The sequence below is a fragment of the Phyllobates terribilis genome, unplaced genomic scaffold (assembly GCF_046119375.1).
Source record: "Phyllobates terribilis strain yellow unplaced genomic scaffold, ASM4611937v1 Scaffold_1__5_contigs__length_1240528914, whole genome shotgun sequence".
Taxonomy (NCBI): Eukaryota; Metazoa; Chordata; class Amphibia; order Anura; family Dendrobatidae; genus Phyllobates; species Phyllobates terribilis.
In genome coordinates, this window is record NW_027362761.1 from 111,522,057 (window position 1) to 111,543,246 (window position 21,190).

Sequence of the window (21,190 nt, forward strand, 5' to 3'; positions counted from 1 at the left end):
ATGGGACGGATAGTAATTACAAGTCATTATTAGTTTAATACCTTGTCTGTGGTTATGGGGTGGCACCAAGCTGGAACTGGAACTGGACGTAGAACTCGCTGGGCTTGGCTGTCCGGACTGTAAAGAGTAAAATAAAAATAAGATCAATTGTATGTTACATTTAAAAGAGCAGCTTCCTCCCATGATTCTGGGATAGTCCTCATTGGAGACTCCACAGAAGTATCTTCCCATTTTTTAGAATGTCCCCATCATCATATACATACGGGGTACAATCATAAGGACCTTTATTACACGGATGATCTGGGACAAGCTGCACTCTGACGGCATCTCCCCTACATTCAGTGCTGGGAGCGCTTTATGGGGGCAATACTTTACAAGTGTCAAGCAGGCAAGGAGTTCACAACTCGCCCTGTCAGCTCCTCTCAGGAATATTTTCATTAGGATTACATTGTCAGTATACCCAGCAGAAGCCTAGAGACTGCAAGTAACGAGGGAGCAGTGAAAAGCCCTAGAGCTTAGCCGCATCTTTCTGCACATACACCAAATAAGCCCCACAGTTGCTACACCCTGTAAATCAATCCATTGTTACTGTTCATAATGAGCCGGCAGATTTACAGCCTTCCACAGCCCTTTTCTCACAATTACAAAGATGCTGACTTGGTTGCTGAATCAGATGCTCACGTTCCTAGCAGCATAGGGAACGATATTATGTGGAGTTTCTTTAATAATCTCTTAAAGGGGTTGTCCAGTATTGCTTATCAAAAAACAATCCAATACAAGAACCTTAACTCACTTCTTAAAATTCCCTAATGCTCCAGTGCTGCCACTCTGGTGGTCCCTGCCAGTCCAGCGGTGATGACATTGCATTCATCATGCACGTTACCACGGACTCCGCGATGATGTTGGCATATATAGCATGAGGCCGCTGAATCCAACAATCTATTACATGAATGATGAACATTCGAGTAACCGGCATTTTAATTTTTATTTCATAAATCAATGATACAACTGAAAATAAGCAACTTTGTAATATATCTTATCAGAGAGATATGCTTCTTTGTCCTCCAGGACTGATCATTCATTCTCAATTCAAGGGTAAAAGTTGTAAAATCTGTCTTTAGAGAAGAATGGTTTTCCCACTGCTGGGAAAGAAAATGACAGTTGGTGCTTTTAGAATTCTATGGAGGGTGGGAGGAGCTAGAAGCAGGCCCAGACATTCTACTGCAAGTTCTCCAGAAATCAGTTATAGTCCTCCATAGAACTTCCTGAGCATCTACTGCTATCTCCTACTTCAGCAATAGGAAACTTTGAATTCACTGAATACAGATTTTACCCAGTGAATTGAGAATTTTAGAATGAATGATCAGTCATGACAAAGAAAGAAGCAGATTTCTGTGATAGATAGATGCAAAGTTGCTGATTTTCATGAACATTATAGATTTATAACAAAAAATAAAATGATGCTTACTGTTTAACGGTGGGTGGTGAGGGAGGCAGTCATTCTTGCCAGTCTACTGAATTATTGTCATCCCCACAGACACAAGAATTTTCTTTGTATGTCCTAATGTAAGGGGATGAAGAAGTGAAGGGACACATATAACAGTGTTTAAAGCCGAGTATCTGCGGGTGAACACTGCCACCTGCTGATCAAGGACGAAAGAAAAAGTGAAAGCAAAAGAGAACTGTATAAGTAGGAACCTAATAGTGAGAACCTATGTTCCCACAGGAAGGGGATTGAGAAGACACCGTGGCAGAGAAGGCCTGAGTTGTGAGGAAGATCCGTGCCCCGTGCCAGTAAAAGACTGAGAGCAGATCCGAACCAGGCCCGGGAGACAATCCACCTATAGCAGAGGACTGTTCCTGTGGGCTGCTACTTCCAGCATAGACATATGATACAGGGTGTTGGCTGGGCCCGTGCCTCCGGGAACAGAGATGGCCAGTGTGACGAGCACGCTGTATACCCGGTGACCCCTGCTAGGGCCAGAGTAACGATCAGAGGTGCTTATAGAGACTACGAATGGGACGGGCCTACAGAGTGACACCCATTAAGCTGAGACAAAGCCCAAGCATTACTCATTAACTGTCGGTTAACTGCTAGAGAATGGGGGTAGTGTACATAAATAGGACGGTGAATAGATATCATATTAAGTTGCATCGCTGTGTTCTGGTAGTGTCATAATATATAGTATTGCCCTTTCTACTGTTACCCCCAATACAGTGCTTACTTTTGTATAATATATCTATCTATCCACACACTGATAGACAGATTTTCTGTGTAAGCCAAATAAATAGTGTTGGTTAAGTACCACAGTCTCCTCATTGTCTGTGCTGCTGCATCCAAGCAACCTGTTCACACTAACATGAGTTGAGATTCATCAGCCTTACAATTGGCTGACCGCTTTCTTTCCCGACTCCCCAGACCACAAGAATGCTTGGCTTGTTCCTATGTTCTCCACGAGAGGCACTGGCTGACTCTTCTGGCAGCAGATTATCTCCAGAGAGAACAAAAGGATCGGTGGCTGAAATTCTAACGCATCGATCCGCCTCTCCCGCTGCATCAGTGGACAGGGAAGAGTCGGGAGTCCCCCATACACAAACTATCGGTAAATTCAATCAATATTGGCTAACTTCTCATTTAAAGATTTTTCTGTATTTTCATGACTATGAAAATTGTACATTCACACTGAAGGCATCAAAACTATGAATTAACACATGTGGAATTATATACTTAACAAAAAAGTGTGAAACAACTGAAAATATGTCTTATATTCTAGGTTCTTCAAAGTAGCCATCTTTTGCTTTGATGACTGCTTTGCACACTCTTGGCATTCTCTTGATGAGCTTCAAGAGGTAGTCACCGGAAATGGTCTTCCAACAATCTTGAAGGAGTTCCCAGAGATGCTTAGCACTTGTTGGCCCTTTTGCCTTCACTCTGCGGTCCTGCTCACCCCAAACCATCTCGATTGGGTTCAGGTCTGGTGACTGTGGAGGCCAGGTCATCTGGTGTAGCATCCCATCACTTTACTTCTTGGTCAAATAGCCCTTACACAGCCTGGAGGTGTGTTTGGGGTCATTGTCCTGTTGAAAAATAAATGATGGTCCAACTAAACGCAAACCGGATGGAATAGCATGCCGCTGCAAGATGCTGTGGTAGCCATGCTAGTTCAGTATGCCTTCAATTTTTAATAAATTCCCCAACAGTGTCACCAGCAAAGCACCCCCACACCATCACACCTCCTCCTCCATGCTTCATGGTGGGAACCAGGCATGTAGAGTCCATCCGTTCACCTTTTCTGCGTCGCACAAAGACACGGTGGTTGGAACCAAAGATCTCAAATTTGGACTCATCAGACCAAAGCACAGATTTCCACTGGTCTAATGTCCAATCCTTGTGTTCTTTAGCCCAAACAAGTCTCTTCTGCTTGTTGCCTGTCCTTAGCAGTGGTTTTCTAGCAGCTATTTTACCATGAAGGCCTGCTGCACAAAGTCTCCTCTTAACAGTTGTTGTAGAGATGTGTCTGCTGCTAGAACTCTCTGTGGCATTGACCTGGTCTCTAATCTGAGCTGCTGTTAACCTGCGATTTCTGAGGCTGGTGACTCGGATAAACTTATCCTCAGAAGCAGAGGTGACTCTTGGTCTTCCTTTCCTGGGGTGGTCCTCATGTGAGCCAGTTTCTTTGTAGCGCTTGATGTTTTTTGCAACTGCACTTGGGGACACTTTCAATGTTTGCCCAATTTTTCGCACTGACTGACCTTCATTTCTTAAAGTAATGATGGCCACTCGTTTTTCTTTACTTAGAATTTATATTATGGCAAGAAAAAAGCAGCTAACAGTCTATTCAGTAGGACTATCAGCTGTGTATCCACCTGACTTCTGCACAACACAACTGATGGTCCCAACCCCATTTATAGGCAAGAAATCCCACTTATTAAACCTGACAGGGCACACCTGTGAAGTGAAAACCATTTCCGGTTACTACCTCTTGAAGCTCATCAAGAGAATGCCAAGAGTGTGCAAAGCAGTCATCAAAGCAAAAGGTGGCTACTTTGAAGAACCTAGGCTATAAGACATATTTTCAGTTGTTTCACACTTTTTTGTTAAGTATATAATTCCACATGTGTTAATTCATAGTTTTGATGCCTTCAGTGTGAATGTACAATTTCCAAAGTCATGAAAATACAGAAAAATCTTTAAATGAGAAGGTGTGTCCAAACTTTTGGTCTGTACTGTACATGGGGCCATTACCCAAAAACATTGGCATCCTCAAGTCTATAAAATCTTTCATGGAACAACATTCTATAAAAAATAAAAAAAAATCACTCAGTTTGTTTTTCATATGACAGACGTCTTTCATGGTCTGGGAAGGGCAACATCGAATATAAACCTCCTTATGAGTATAGGATTGTAATAATTTAGTGCAACTTAAGGGAATCTGTCAACAAATTTTTCCTACCCCATTAGGCAGCAGGAAACCAGATTCCAGTGATGTGTCACTTACTGAGTTGCTTGCTGTAGTTTTTATAAAATCACTGTTTTTATCAGCAGGAGATCATCAGAGGACTAGTAAACCTGTTGCCATGTAGTCCTCCATATTCATGAGCTCTATATAACTCTCCCACCACCACTGATTGAAGGCTTTCTGTGTACACTGTGCATAGGCAGAAAGCTGCCAATCAGTGATGCTTGTGTGAACATAAAACTTTACTTGGACACAGAGATGGAAAAGTGTTGTTTAAGAGAAATTCTCCCAAACAAATAAAATTCATTGGTATATGAAGATACAGTATAGGTCCATAGACTTCTAAGGCTGATGGGCTATGGCGCCAAACCACTCAGCACTTTCCTGACATGCAGGACACCAAATAAGCTGCGCGACCCTTTGTGGGAGCTGAAACTGCAGTTATGTTAGTCTGGGATGACAACTTCACTTACATAACAGAAGGAATATAAGGAATAGTTCTTCTGGACACAAATGAAGTATAATAAGCTGCCTTCTATCTCTGCATAGAGTAAGCAACAAAGTATCTAGGAAGATCACAAACGACACAGCCCCCCAAATTGCCCTCCATAATTGGACGGATATACTCCTTTTAATGGTGGTCTTGTATAAACCAGGAATCTGAAAAGAAGCCTCTGCTACCCAGACCAGAACTAGTACTTGAATGTTAGGTAGGGTTAGCCAGAGCGGCTTAATAATACACCACTTGATTTATGATATGTACTTATACTAGACATTGAGAATTGATGTCTGACACAAAAGCCATAACCAAACAGAGGTCTGAAAAGAACAATGTTATTTGACTATGTCTCGCCTTAATTATAGGCTTTGTCAAACCTCCTCAGGATTTACAATACATATTCCTACCTATAAATAAAATAAATGGGACAGACTGAAGTTCTTTCATACATAAAAAATGGCCTAAGGCCATGTTTTTTTTCGCAGACAAATACGGTTAAAAGTTCCCCAGACACTGCTGCGTGGCCAGATGAGCAAGAATCAAAGATGGCTTCAAGGCAAACCCAGCAAGCATTTTACATGATCTCGATAAATCATAGGTTATTACTTCAGATGAAGAGAATATTACACCAACTTTGAAAGCAGATGGACTGAATCAGGGCCGGACTGGCCATCTGGCAAATGCCAGATGGGCCGGTCTGGCCGTGGGCCGCATTACCTGCCATTACTCAGGCAAGCCACGGGCACCCATTCACACGCAGCGCAAGTCACTTGCGCAGGCGGGCCGCAGGCACCCCTTCACACGCAGCGCAGGTCACTTGCGCAGGCGGGCCGCAGGCATCCCTTCACACGCAGCACAGGTCAGTTGCGCAGGCGGGCCGCAGGCATCCCTTCACACGCAGCGCAGGTCACTTGCGCAGGCGGGCCGCAGGCATCCCTTCACATGCAGCGCAGGTCACTTGCGCAGGCGGGCCGCAGGCATCCCTTCACACGCAGCGCAGGTCACTTGCGCAGGCGGGCCGCAGGCATCCCTTCACACGCAGCGCAGGTCAGTTGCGCAGGCGGGCCGCAGGCATCCCTTCACACGCAGCGCAGGTCACTTGCGCAGGCGGGCCGCAGGCATCCCTTCACATGCAGCGCAGGTCACTTGCGCAGGCGGGCCGCAGGCATCCCTTCACACGCAGCGCAGGTCACTTGCGCAGGCGGGCCGCAGGCATCCCTTCACACGCAGCGCAGGTCACTTGCACAGGCATCCCTTCAGCCGGGGGCTTGCTGGAGGCCGTCGCTTGCAGCTGACGTCGGCGGTCGATGACGTCACTGCATCGCACCACCAGCGTCCACCGAGAGACGAGACAGAAGAGGTGATGGATGCTGAGGAGGATGAGGAGGCAGGATTAGTTGAGTATAAAGATTTTTTTTTATTTTTGGGTGCTGTGGGGAACCATAATACTATATAGGGGCTGTTTGTGGGGGATGATTCTGCTATATGGGGGCTGTCTGTGGGAGACCATCATACTACATGGGGGCTGTTTGTGGGAGACCATCATACTACATGGGGGCTGTTTGTGGGAGACCATCATACTACATGGGGGCTTTTTGTGGGAGACCATCATACTACATGGGGGCTGTTTGTGAGGAACCATCATACTATATGGGGGCTCGTTGTGGGGGATCATCCTGCTATATGGGGGCTGTTTGTGGGGGATTATCCTGCTATATGGGGGATCGTGGGGGATCATCCTGCTATATGGGGGCTGTTTGTGGGGGATTATCCTGCTATATGGGGGATCGTGGGGGATCATCCTGCTATATGGGGGCTGTTTGTGGGGGACCATAATACTATATGGGGCTGTTTGTGGGGGATCATCCTGCTATATGGGGGCTATTTGTGGGGGACCATCATGCTATATGGGGGCTGTTTGTGGGGGAACATCATACTATATGGGGACTGTTTGTGGGGGAACATCTTGCTATATGGAGGCTGTTTGTGGGGGATTATCCTGCTATAGGGGTCTGTTTGTGGGTGACCATAATACTACATGGGGGCCGTTTGTGAGGAACAATAATACTATATGGGGGCTGTTTGTGGGGATCATCATACTATATGGAAGCTGTTTGTGGAGGACCACCATTCTATATAGAGGACTGTTTGTGGGGGACCATCATACTATATGGAGGCTGTTTGTGGGGGACAATCATACTACATGGGGGCTGTTTGTGGGGGACCATCCTGCTATATGGGGGCTGTTTGTGGGGGACCATCCTGCTATATGGGGGCTGTTTGTGGGGGACCATCATAGTATATGGGGGCTGTTTGTGGGGAACCATAATAGTATATGGGTGGTTGTTTTGGGCAACCATCATACTATATAGGGGTCTGTGGGGGATCTTCATCTTGTGTGGGGGCTGTGGTGGACATTATACTGTGTGGAGGTCTATGGGGCACATTATACTATATGGTGGGCTGTGGTGGCCTTCATACTGTATGGGGTGATTAAGGGGGAAATCAAATTTAATGGGGTGGTTATGAGGGACATCATGCTTTATATAGGTGTCTGTTGTGCACCTCATACTGTATATTAGGGGCTGTGTTGAATACCATAATGGATGGTGGGCAGTGGTGTCCATTTTAATATCATGTGCGTGCTGTGCTGCATCATACTTTGAATAGGGTTTGTGGGGTCATCATACCATGTGGGGCATAATACTCTATGAGTGTCACGAAAGGGGTATCATAGTGGGTGAGAACACTTAGGGGCTTTAGTAGAGGGAAAATAAATGTACGTGCTGCAATACATATCCTCCGTTTCTTAGAAGGTTGGGAGATATGCCATTCTTTGACGTGATAGGACTTTTTCTATGGGACCTGTTATTTCTATGTACTCCCCTTGGGAGGCCCAATGGGGGGTGAATGTCATTATGGGGAAGCAAGGAGGCATTATTATAAGAAAGCACAGGGGCTGTTTGTATTATTATAACTAGGTGCATGGTCACTATTGTAAGGGGTCACAGGGGAATTATTATAAGGCAGCACAAGTTGTGGTTTGTGTAGAGGTAGTAGAATGAGAGGAGGGTCTTGGAAAAGCTGTAAAGTAAAGATGCCTCTGTTATATTTTACAAGGACGAATTATGGTCGGAAGAAGAGGTCATGGCGGTCTGGGCTGAATTAAAAAGAAGAGGGAAAACGAATGACAGCAACCAGCGAGAACAGCACTGCTGAGAATCTGCACAGTACACACATATATGGTCTGTAGAGCACTGGTGTAGACCTGATATTACCATTATATGGTCACTGTAAGGTCGTGATATCAGTCCTAGTGCAGTGGTTTTAATTAAAGGGGTTGTCCAGGTTTAATGTTAAAGTTTGCAGTGACTCTGTATGACTGCAGATTTCTGAATCCTCAGTGTGTGAATCGCGTGCTGTGAGGATTCTCCGGTGTAGGTCATGTGACCACAAGTATGATTTGAATTCATGCGATCACGTGCTGACTAGACGTGCACGGACTCTCTCAATACAAGTGAATTTAGCAAAGCAGAATACGTTTAGTTGGAATGTGGCCGGAGGTGTGGAAATCCCATACTTGTGGTCACATGACGGCCTCTCCCAACGCTGGCACCGGAGAATCCTGACAGTGCATGCTGTGAGGATTCAGAAGTCTGAAGTCACATAGACTTTAACACCAAGCCTGGACAACCCCTTTAACAATCAGTATAGTGGTATTATCAGTACTGTATATACAGGTAATATTTGGTTATGGTTTGTTGGTATTTGTCTGTTATATTGCAATATTGTTATTATTCAATTTTATATAGCGGTATTACTAGACATATTGAAAATCTTGATTTCCTTCAGGGAGGGTAATATAAGTAATAGATATCTCCATCTGATGCTCGGGGGCTGGGACAGCATGGGCCTGTGTGCTTTTATATGCCAGGGCTGAATTTCAGTCCCAGTCTATCCCTGGACTGAATAGTTGTCCATTCTCCAGGCTGCCAGGACACTAAACCAAGCAATATTATGTGAAAAGCTAGACAGCACTTTAGTCCTTTGCTCATCTCTACTGGACACAACCGGACTAAACAATTGGACCATGTCTCAAAGAAGGCTCACGTAGCATCTAAACACAAGATCACAATTTACAGGGAAACTCACCAGGTTTCTGCTACCTCATCTGATATCAACATATTTTAGAGGCAGAGACTCCGATTCCATTAATGTATCACTTACTGGGCTACTTGATGCGGTTTTGATAAAATCACTGTTTTCCCTGCAGCAGATCTAGCAGTTCTCTGAATGCTGAGCTTTGTATAACTCCGCCCACACCACTGATTGGCAGCTTTCTGTATATGCACAGAGTACACATCTGCCTCTCAGTGGTGGGGGCGGGGTTATACAGGGCTCATGAATACGGAGGACTACCTGGCAGCATATTCACTAGTTCTCTAGTGATAATCTCCTGCTATTAAAACTGTGATTTTATCAAAACTACAGCAAGCAGCTCAGTAAGTGACACATTGCTGGAATCAGGATGTCTCTACATCATGCTGCCCTCGGATTAGATGGCAGAAACCTAGGTGACAATCCAAATTTAGTAAGGCTAGATATACCATACAGGGTATGAAAAAGTTTAATAAAATAGACATAGCCTACTGCATAGAAAAATCACATAGGCAAACCCTGAATATTTTTTTTTGCATAGTAATATGCGGACTGCACATTTGTTTCTCAGAAATCTTAAGCATGCCATATACAAATATTTTCCCAAATGTAAGTGGACCATTTCTTTTCTTTTTGATCCAAATCAAAGCACTAATTGTACACAATGACCCCTGCAAATTATAAAATTAATTGGTTTTGGGACCACCATTGTAGGCTGAAAATGTAAGTTAAGACCATAAAAATGGAAAACTAGTAATTGATCCTGAAGCCTCCAAAACAAGAAAAAAAATTAAATTAAAGGATTAATCCCAGCTTGGACATTTATTGCATATCCACAGAATGTGTCATAAATGAATAACCATTAAGACCAGTTTAAAGGGAGTCTATTAGCTTCAAAGTAATCAAATAAAACACAGGTCATTGTAGCAAACCATACACCAAATGAGACCTACCTTTAAAATTCAGCTGGATAATTTGAGTGAATGTATATTTTTTCATGTTCATAAGCAATTAAGGTGCTTAGCGCACCTATGGATAGGGCCGCACAATCGGGGACATCCTTCCCCCATAGTTTTTCTGGCTAGCTTAGGGCAAGAAATCAAAGACGAGTGTATGTGCATGTGTCTTGGTGGTAGATGAAGTTTCTCAGAGCACTGCATTTGCCCGTAAACAGCATTTTCGCTAAAACTATCCAGCGGATTTTTAACCTAAAGATATGACCCAAGTCCTCTTGAGGGACTAAGACCAAACTATGAAACAATTTGGAGCTGTTGAGTTGAATCCAATAACTTGTAAGTTTGATGTGCTGACAACAAGTGTAGAGCTTATTTGTTATGCTCAAGATAAGGAGGTCCCTACCACTTCTCAGAGACCGCCTGGACACAAGAACAGGAGGTAGTTAGTTAATTTAGACTGAACTGGACATTGAGGTAGCAAATGTACTTGACCAGTCTAAAATGTCTCATCAGCAGACATAAGCCAATTGGCAGGAAAACACAGTCCCATTCATGATCCCTTCTTTTTAATGGAGTCACATTCTCCAGCTAATCAGCGGTTAACTCAACCAGACATGCTCTGAACGAAGCACTTACCAGACAGCTTGGCCTGTAAACGCCAAAAAAAGGGAATACCCTCAGTGTGAACACATTTACAGGTTGTTTCTACTATTTTCCAGTTGCGCTTGTACTCATTTATTAGTTGTGGCCAGTTCCACATATATGGAAAAAAATATTTATAAATGAAAGGGGTATTCTGGTAACAAAAAGTTACCACCTATCCAAGGGATAGGTTATAACCTGTAGATCATTGGGTCTAAGTGCCGAGATCTCTAAAATTCATAATCTCCAAAAAAAATAAGACCCTTTCGTCCCCTATTTGAGAGGTGCAGTAGTGTGCATTGCTCAGTTGCCAACCATTCATTCTCTATGAGACTGGCAGAGAAAGTCTAGCATATTCGCACACTGCTGCGCCATTCAAATGGGGGACAAAAGTGTGCTGTTCTGGAGATCAGTGGGGGGCTCGGTGGTTGGATCCTAACCGATCTACAAGTCATCACCTATGCTGCACATAACAATCCACATCAACCGTTAAACTTTTAATCACCCTAGACTGCCAGAGATCATAGTAACCACTATAAGACCACAAAGATTACTGTAATACCATCACTGGTCCGCTAAATCATCGTATATAAAAATGCATCATCTAGAATGTTGGCACAATTTTGAAGAACATTTTGCCATATCCAATATAGGCTTCTAAACTCCCATTTAAAATCCTACTTTTGGTTCTGGTGTTATAGTTATCTTAGAGCTGGGTTGTGCCAGGTCAGAAAAAAAGTATAGTTTTGGACCATGGTCGTAAGATGTGGAGTTAACATGTTGATGTTCGGTGTGTTCCAAAATGACAGCTATCGATTATTGTGACTTCTAAAGAAAAAGTGTGCCAATCACCCCTGGTCCATAGGAAAGAGAACATTAGAAATGACATGGGTTATTATCCACAGGATATATCTATTAATCATGGTCTACTAAGGGCTAAATAATGCCTTGCAGTTTGATATTACTTGTTGTGAAAGATATAGGGCAATTCCAATGCTCGGGTGACAGCTAATGTAGTGCATAGATATAATATCAGAACGTGACTTGGCAGAGAGTCTATTGATATCACTTGAGGGTTGCTGGGTTTAAGAAAAGAAAAAGAAAAAATCAGTCAGGACTGAGCACAGCAAAGCATGAAGCTGCCTAATGTGTCGTTATTGTGGGAGCCTATGCCAGCGATGGCACACCGCCCTCCCAACCACTGGTGCCCTGGCCTAATGAGAGGATCGTTAATGGGAATGGAATAGAATTCATGTTGCATGTACTGGTAAACTAGAAGAAAACCAAAGCAAAGCCAGGCAGCACTTTCTTACTGCAGTCCTGCGCACACAGCGTAATGATGACAGGTATGAGCTGTGATGCTTTACAAGGCATATTACCATATGCAACTGTTCAGGCCATTAAGGAAAAACTGCAATAATCCATGGCTCTTGTCACATTTTCTGCAGCAGTAAGCATAAGAAATCATCTTATCCCCCTGACAGCAAATATGAATTTAATGGGCACACTAGAAAGCTGTTGTCACAACAAAGTGCTGTATTTGTGCCCACCGGAAGACAGATGCTGGATAACGTGGGAGACCAATTTAATTATTAATGTGGATGCTAAATGTAAAAAATAAATAAATAAAATACATGTCCGTTGAAACTATTAAAAGCAATTCACACAGCAGACCTATGCTTTTACATATTTTTTCATGCGGAAAAAAACAGTATGAAGAATCACACATGCAATAACGGAATGAATTCACATTCAGGGCTATCAGATAAAAGACATGCAAATCATGTCCTGCTGCCATGTCTTAAAGGAAAACCTTTAAAAAGGGAACCTGTCATAAATGTCTCCCATCCCACCAAAATAATTTATTTCATTGTGTAGCCCTATAAAAGATATGCTGGAGCAGCAAGAAATTGAGTTTTGGAGCTGAATATACATCAGCCTGAAAGTGCATTGGGGCATGGCAATGCACTTGCAGCTCCTCAGCCTCAGGATGTATTCCCTGCCCAGCACCACCTTGTCCTGTTTGATTGACAGGTATTTGCTTGGTACTTGTCCGATGACCTGTCAATCAGAGGAGGTTGGCAATAGGTTCGGAATACAACGTGAGGATTAGGAGCTGAAAGTGCATCATCACTCCCTGATGCTCTTCCAGACTCACATATGCAGAACTTGAAAAAGCAATTTTTAGTGGCAGCAGCGCTTTGAAGATCATAAAGGGACCAAAGGTCTTCTCTTTTAAGAGGCTATATAAATTATAATAATGGTTTTGGAAGTTGGCTGGTGGGTAAACATTGGAGACTGGTTCTCTTTAATGTGTCAGGCATTTTTGCACCAGGTTCCAAAAGTAATGAGTTATAGACTTGAATAATTTAACAGAAAAAAAAACAAAAAAACAATCTGAATGTCCTTCTATAAATTAGTTTATGAGATTATTAGGTTGATCTTGGAACCTAACAAAAAAAAGTACCTCTGCCTGTAACATTTGAGAGAGAATGTTAGCCCTATGAGAGCCAAAATGGATAATTATACAGTGGTTACGGAAAGTATTCAGACCCCTTTAAATTTTTCACTCTTTGTTTCATTGCAGCCATTTGGTAAATTCTAAAAAGTTCATTTTATTTCTCATTAATGTACACTCTGTGATAGTTCAGTTTTTCTTTAATAAATTTGCAAAAATGTCTACATTGTTTTTTTTTCAGTCAAGATGGGGTGCAGAGTGTACATTAATGAGAAAAAAATGAACTTTTTAGAATTTACCAAATGGCTGCAATGAAACAAACAGTGAAAAATTTAAAGGGGTCTGAATACTTTCCGTACCCACTGTATACATTGCTAGAAACTTAAATAAAAAAAAAAGAAGAAAAAGAAACCATGAAGCAATACGAGAATGATAAATTCAACAGATGGTGGCTGGGGCGGGGAGACCTTTTGGAATTGAACACTTGTGATTTTATGTTCCCAAAAGATTACCAAGGACTCCCACAATGCAGCCAACTTAAGTAGTTTGTCCCATCAGAAACAACCCCTTTCACATTGCATCCCCAAGGCGATTACCCAATTCCACTCCATCCCCTACAAAGAGCAGATTTTGCTGGAGAATGCTGCGCTCAGCCATGTATGTAGCATGCAGTGTTGCATGGTAGCCATCTAGTAATTAAAGGATAGCTCAAAGTTACCAAAAAGAGAGTCACTTATATACAGCAGTTCTCCATACCGGCTCTAAGAGGGTGCCCCCTTTATGATATTTACCCTTACAGTGCATAGGGAGAAGTTGTTAACATACGAAAACCCCTTAAAGTAGAGTTTGGAAGGAACCTAGAAGAAAACATCATTAATAAGGAGCATTATAGGTACTACTGTATAAGGCTCAGGCAATCAGCCCTTGACGGAGAAGAGCTCTCAGAGAAGCAATTTGGCCGACAGAGCTTTCTTCTCCTGCCCTTTTGATTTGGATACCTGGCACAGAGTTCAAGCTCCTCAGAAAAAGCAAGTATTACTGATATTATGAGTGTGTCCCAGAGTGACTCTTCAAAGAGAGAATTGTTCTGTGTGAAGGACATGGCATAAAATCATTGTTTTCCAGGACATTTATTGTCACTAGAAGTAAAAGTACCTCTGGGCTTGGCAGTGATAAATCAAGCACAGTCCATCACTGTAAGGACTTTGTTTGGGTTGGCTGGCACTGTCATGTTTTACTTGCAGGATTTTATCTGTTCTAAAGAGAAAGTGGCCAAAATAAATGTAACTCCCTCGGAGAAGAGAAAAACATAGATTTCCTTTATTCCCCCCGAGAATAACAACTGCAGAGATGAGATGAAGCTGTAATAAAACTCATGCACTTTATAAAAATGTTGAGGATAACATCTCATTCCCAATTCAACCGGTCCTACTGAGATAAACCTCACAAATATATGATACATAAAGTAAATATACGGTAAAGAGCACCAATTATTCCATTAGTAGGGCAAATATTGTAGATTTTAATGTTTACGGTCCAGGATAATGGGCTTCACCACAGAATCAGGATCTTCTTAACAAGTCCTAACCATTCACGTCAATGCTGCGGTCTTCAATATGAGGCAGAAGGACATTATCAGGCAGAATCTTATTTTGGCTGTGTGCCCTGCTAAATAGGGGGGGGATTTGTGGCTTTAAGGTTCCTGAAATTTTACAAGACCACCAAGTGTTTCTAAAGGTTTCTTTTACATTCATCTGGAGCCAAGTAAAAAGCTGTTGCTTTCCCTATGTAATATTGCCCTGTCATGGAGACCAAGGCGCTACTGAGGAAAACTGAAAATACTTTGGATTTGTAAACTGAAGAGAAAAAGAGCGAGCTGAAAGAACACATAATAACATATGTGGTTCACTGCTTCCATGAATACTAAGGACCCCATACGGTTAGCCTACAGTTAAGGCCCCGTCACACTTAGCGACGCTGCAACGATCCCGACAACGATACGACCTGTCAGGGATCGTTGCTGCGTCGCTATGTGGTCGCTGGTGAGCTGTCAAACAGGCAGGCTCACCAACGATTAGAGGAGCAGCGACATCGTGGAAAGAATCTTTCCACGATGTCCTGCTCCTGGTTACCAGCCTGCTGAAGCAGGAGCAGGCTGGTAACCATGATAAACATCGGGTTACTAGGGGCACACGCGCACCTAATAACCCGTTGTTTATCATGGTTACCACTCTGCTACAGTGAGCGGGAGGTTACCGCTCACTTTAGCAGGCTCGTAACCATGATAAACAACGGGTTACTAGGTGCGCGTGTGCCCCTAGTAACCCGATGTTTACCATAGTTACCAGCCTGATCGCCACTCCCGCTGGTCACACACAGCGATGTGTGCTGACCAGCGGGAGGGCAACGACCAAAAAATGGCCCAGGACACTTTGCAGCGATCAGCGACCTCACAGCAGGGGCCTGATCGCTGCAAAGTGTCACACATAGCGACATCGCTGGTGAGGTCACTGTTGCGTCACCAAAACCGTGACACAGCAGCGATCTCGCTATGTGAGACGGGGGCTTTACACAATGTGCGCCGCATGGCATCTACACATTTCCTGTGGTGTCGTATTGGGACCTACAGTGACTGTCCAGAGGCACAGATCGCATGGGACTCACTTGCCATGCAGTTCAATGCAAGTTGCATGGGGTTGCAATTTGACTTTTTTCTAGAGCAATATTTCAGTACAAAAAGTGTCACACATTGAGAATTGCTGTTGCGCGACGACATGCGTCACCCAAATGAGCACCCATAAGAACACCGGCCTGGGCGAACATGCTTGTTAGTCGGCTGAATCGATCATTTATGTGGACCTTAAAATCATCATTGTGGGAAGCACATCTATCTGTGGAAATATGGAAATAAATCATTAGGATGCAGGGAAGAAAACAAGAGAGATTAAGGGCAAAAAAGAGGGGTTTTTTTTGGAGGGGGGGGGGGTGTTTAGAAGGGGGTGGGATGGGGGGGGGGTGTTTCCTGGGAAAATGGAAGCCAATCTAAAGCTGGCCATACATATTATATAGCCGTCCGCTGAACAATGCTTCCGATAACCGTTCGGCTGACAGACATCCCATACACAGGAGCACTCGTTTGGCTGAACACTTCTGTGTTCTCTATGAGAAAGCCGCCATCTGACAAGTCGGTCGGCGACTGATCCGGAGAACAATGTGATCGTCAGTCCGAAATTGGACATGTCTGATTGACATCTCTCGTGACCATCAGTCTGTCGGCATCCCCATACACATCAGACCTTTGGTCGGACCAGTCAATATCTGTGGGTTCAGCCGACATTAGTCTAATGCATATGGGGGCCTTAAGAAACCAGAGTCTGGTATCACGTTACATCTTGCAACACCATGCAATTTATTATGGCCATGAGTTTCCTCCTGCAAGAGGATAATAATCGGACTTTGGAAGAAATTAAATACTGATCATTATGGAATGGATCCACCCCAAAAAATCAATTTCGGTGGTTCCAAGTTATTGGCATGCTAAAATAATTAGTGTGGGCAGTTTCAAAAACATCAGGTCTCTTGGGTCAAAAAATAAGTACACCAAAAATATACATTTCAACCTCTCTAAAAGAAGGCAGTATATATCCCACTCAGCCTAATCACAAAAAAATCCAAAATCTTATTGGCTGAAGAAAGAGTTAAAGCACTTGGGGACATTCACAGCATTTTCTTAGCAAAGTAGTATGCCAAGTTTCTTGAAGAACTCTGTTTAATTACAGCTATTAGTAATTTGAATTGTCAGCTACCGCATTAACAAACACCTTCTTTTTCAAGTTCTGGTACTCTGATTTGTATTCACACTGACGTAATACTGTATATTTTAAAAGATATAGTATAGTAATAAATTGTATTTACTTTCACTCATGTAATAATGGCACATGAAAATGTTTAAGACCTGGAATTTAACTATGAATTTTAATACATATATCTCAAACCTTATGGGTTTTTTTTGCTGAAATTCTGTTACCTCTAAACATTTGTTATACAAGACTCCCCACACGAAATTTAGTTAAAAAAATGTTTTAAAAATTACCCCAGGCCAAGGTTTAGAAAAGTGAATGAAAGATTGGAGCTGTGAAAGTAAATGCAGTTGTCATTCATAGAGTCTCTTACTCCCTAGAAAACAGGACTGGATTACTCTGCACTCAATGGCCGTCTGTCCAATACTATGCACTCTGGATGAAGAAACAGAGCAGGCTTAGGCAGTAGTCTCTCCTTATCTTTGACAACCAGCCATATTAATAAAAATTATGTTCAGGTTGGTGAAATATGGCGTAAAGCAACATTAAGTGATTAATTTCTGTTGCCGTAATATAATGGGCTCCGTCAGTGGTCGCCTGACAACTCTAAAAATGGCTACCATGAATAAGCTTAGTGCTACCCACTACATTTACTAGGTTCCAGGGGTTGCCTTTGCCTTGTCTCTAACTCCTGTGCAGAGATCTAAACTTATACAGAACACCTTGGCTGAGGGTAAGAAGTAGGCTGCAGGCCGGCAGGAATGGCCAGGCCGGCAGGAATGGCCAGGCCGGCAGGAATGGTCAGGCCGGCAGGAATGGTCAAGCCACCAAGTCAGAACCAGGAGGAAAGACCAAGTACAAAATCAGAAAACAGAAGGAATAGGATAGTCAGTAAATGGGCCAAGGTCAGAACAAGAAACCTATATACAAAAAAAGGAGCTGAGAAGCTGTAGCCAACCAGAGGAAAAACTCTATCTGGGAGTTCTAGTAAGGTGTGGTGTTATCCAATTGGCCAAAGCAGCGAGCTGATTACTCCAGCTGGACATAACATATCTATACTGTCAGACTGGACAGCACTAAAGCTACTATAATCTCAGCGGCTGTACAGAGTTTCAGGTCCAGACGTCTTGTCCATCACCAGTGGCGCCCACAGAATAAATGTAACAGCGCCTGGTGACAGAAACAGACATAGCAAGAATAGGTCCTGGAGGAGATGAGACACATATACCAAATAAAACTGCATACACACAGGGTCAAAAATTGCATCGGAAGTGATAGCCATTGAAAGAGGTTAAAAACCTAAAAGCAGTCCTCTCGTCCATTAGCGGCAGCAATAACAAGTTGGCAGCAGAGGACAGTGCTCAAAGCAATGCGACTGTCACACGATGGCTGACTGCAAATAAAGATCACGAGGACTAAGAAAATCAGCACTGAATCCCCGAAGAAGAGAGAAGAGAGAAGAGGAGTAGTCCAGACAGAAGACTGATTTGTGGTTTGGATACAGTTGCATCCACTTCTCAGCTAAAGTTAGGCTGAGAGAGGTGAAGGTTTCTAGCCTCTGCAAATAAACGCCGATGCTTTCATCCAATGGAAGGACACCGAAATCTTGAAAATGGTTAAGGAACGAGGCACAAAGCAAATTAGGAAAAAGATAATTAAAACTATTGAAACATATTACATGAATGTAATTCTTAAAATGTAAGCAAGAAAAAAAAAAGTTTTTTTTTTCCAAAAATACATGCTCAAGTCTATGTGCCCACGATGCAGAAATGCTCAGGATTTTTCCTGAGCGTTTCTGCATCTCCCTGGCAGAAAAAAACGCATGCGGATTGTACATGCGGATTATACATGCGTTTTTCCTGCCAGAGAGAATGTAAAAAAATAAATCTATAGTTATCCTCCGATGGCCCGCGCTGTCTTGCTTCACCGTCCCGGCAGCGGTACACTGAAGGACCTGCCGACGTCAGCGTCGCGTGACCCGTCACATGACTGACGTCAGCGCAGGTCCTTCAGTACATCGCGAACTGCCGGGAAGCAAGGAGGAGCGCACCGCAGGCCGCCAGAAGGTAAGTATATATTTATTTTTTATTTTATTCTTTTTTTTTACAGTTTCTATGGTACCCGGGTCCAGAGGAGAGTCTCCTGTCCTCCACACCCGGGTACCATCCGTACATTGAAACGCATGGAATGCACATCTACATATACAGTGATGCGGAATCCATGCGTTCCAATGCAAGTCAATGGCGGCAAAAACGAAGCACTTCAGCAAAATAATTGGTAGTGCTGCGTTTTTTTCCGCAATGATAATCCGCAGCAGTAATTTCCGCAGCATGTGCACAGCACATGCGGATTATCATTGGGGAACATGGCAGGCCTTCTACCATGTGTTTTTTAAGCGTTTTTACCACTGCGGAAACGCTTAAAAAACGCATCGTGGGCACACAGCCTCAATGGAAAAATTGTGAAAAATGTTCTTCTCAACAAAAAGGCTCAAAGATATCCAGCAGCACTCAGACAATTGCTACCATGGTGCATTTAATAGGACAAAGCCCCATATAATAAAGCATATAATACCAATTATTCATCGCCAAATTTGTTGGGAGCTACTACAAACGTCACTCAATACCCAACTTATAGACTGTCTGTCCATGTCATATGCTAAAATACAAAGAAATTTATGGTTATAACTGCTAAACATTAGGCTCTCTTCACGCCAGTACTTTTTAATGCTGTTTTACGCCGTCATAGGAGCCCAACAACTAAATTAATGGCTGGACCCTTTACATGCAGCAACTGCGCCCAATGGACTGTATTTGCTATAAAGGGGTCCGTCATGGGGCACAACAATTTATTGACCCAAAAGAAAAAAAAAAAAAAAAAGAACAGCACGCTGCATTATTTCGTCTGCTATTTTTTATTAGGTCGGCTATGGAACCTATAATCCATTGTGAAAAGAGCCTCACGCAGAACAGGGCAGCTTTTTTCCTTTATAGGAATATTGAAGGAATCCTAAAAGGTTGACAAAGTCTAAATCTGCACATTTACATGCACTGGTGACTTGCAAATCAATTCAGTGCACCAACGTAAGGTGTTCTGCTTAATTTAAGCCAAACTACTTCCTCTCTTTACACCGCCCTTGAAGTTTTGTCTTGAAGGTAATTAGTAACCAAGGGGTCTAGACTGGAAATTCCACAATAGTGTCTGGACATTCCTGCTTTGGGGGGGATACAATTTACTCCATTGTCAGGATGGCCATTAATAGAAATCGTCAAGCCAAAAACATGAAGAGGAGCAACGGTGTTCTCTACTGACTGGTCCATCAATGTCACCAACGGGAGCTAGTGCAGAACTTGCAGACAATTACATGAATAAATAATAAAAGGACATTTTAAAATAGAAATTTAAAATACTAATAATGTATGTAAAATAAAAATAACCGCTCACTGGTTAAAGTATCCAGGTTTTGGGTTTTTTAATAGCTGTCTGTATAACTATTGGTTAACTTGCAAAGCATGGATATAGAATTTGTTTATTGAAATGGAACGACTACATATATACTGCAAGAAAAAAAAAATTAGCATTGAAAAAAAAATTACTCCAATCAATAATAACATGCCATGTTCTGTAGATCTAAGGGGTAACATTTCTCCTTGTGGAGAGTAACAAGCCAAGCTTGGCATGTCAGAGTGAGCGGACATACATACGCCATGCATGTTCCTCTGGGAAATTAAACATGCAAATTATCTCTTCAGAGAGGAAGAGGACAAGAACTCTAGCTCCACCTATTGGAAGTAGCAATCCTAAAAGTCAATATCTACCCTTTAATGAGTCTTGTCACATGACTTAGGATGAAAACCAAACCAAAATCTCAATTTGCAGATACGGCGTTTCAGGGTATCGCCCCTCACCAGTAACAAAGAGAAACGTTACCCCTTAGATCCCAGCCAAATCAGATCTCATGCTTTGCACTAATGAGGGGCAACATCCCGAAACACCGTGTTTGCAAATTGAGATTCTGATTTGGCTTTTATTCTAACTCATTCGGCAAAGCTTGTTAAAGGGTTAATAGTAACTTTTAGTATTGCTACTTCCAATAGGTGGCACTAGAGTTCTACTCATCTTCCTCTCTGAAGAGGCAATTTGCATGTTCTATAGATTGACATTAGCAGAAAACGGTTGTTTTATTAGTTGCCTCTTAAGTGCCATAAAATGTTTTA

The 21,190-nt window shown here is 42.8% G+C and overlaps 1 protein-coding gene across 6 annotated transcripts in view; it reads right to left on the reverse strand.

Moving 5' to 3' along the window:
• Positions 1–21,190, reverse strand: part of MLLT3 (MLLT3 super elongation complex subunit) — a 388,749-nt gene that overhangs the window by 71,977 nt on the left and 295,582 nt on the right. For all 6 annotated transcript variants that reach the window (XM_073666190.1, XM_073666179.1, XM_073666162.1 and 3 more), the window contains one exon: positions 42–117. In XM_073666190.1, coding sequence (XP_073522291.1) covers positions 42–117 — 76 coding nt within the window. The remainder of the gene's footprint in view (positions 1–41; positions 118–21,190) is intronic.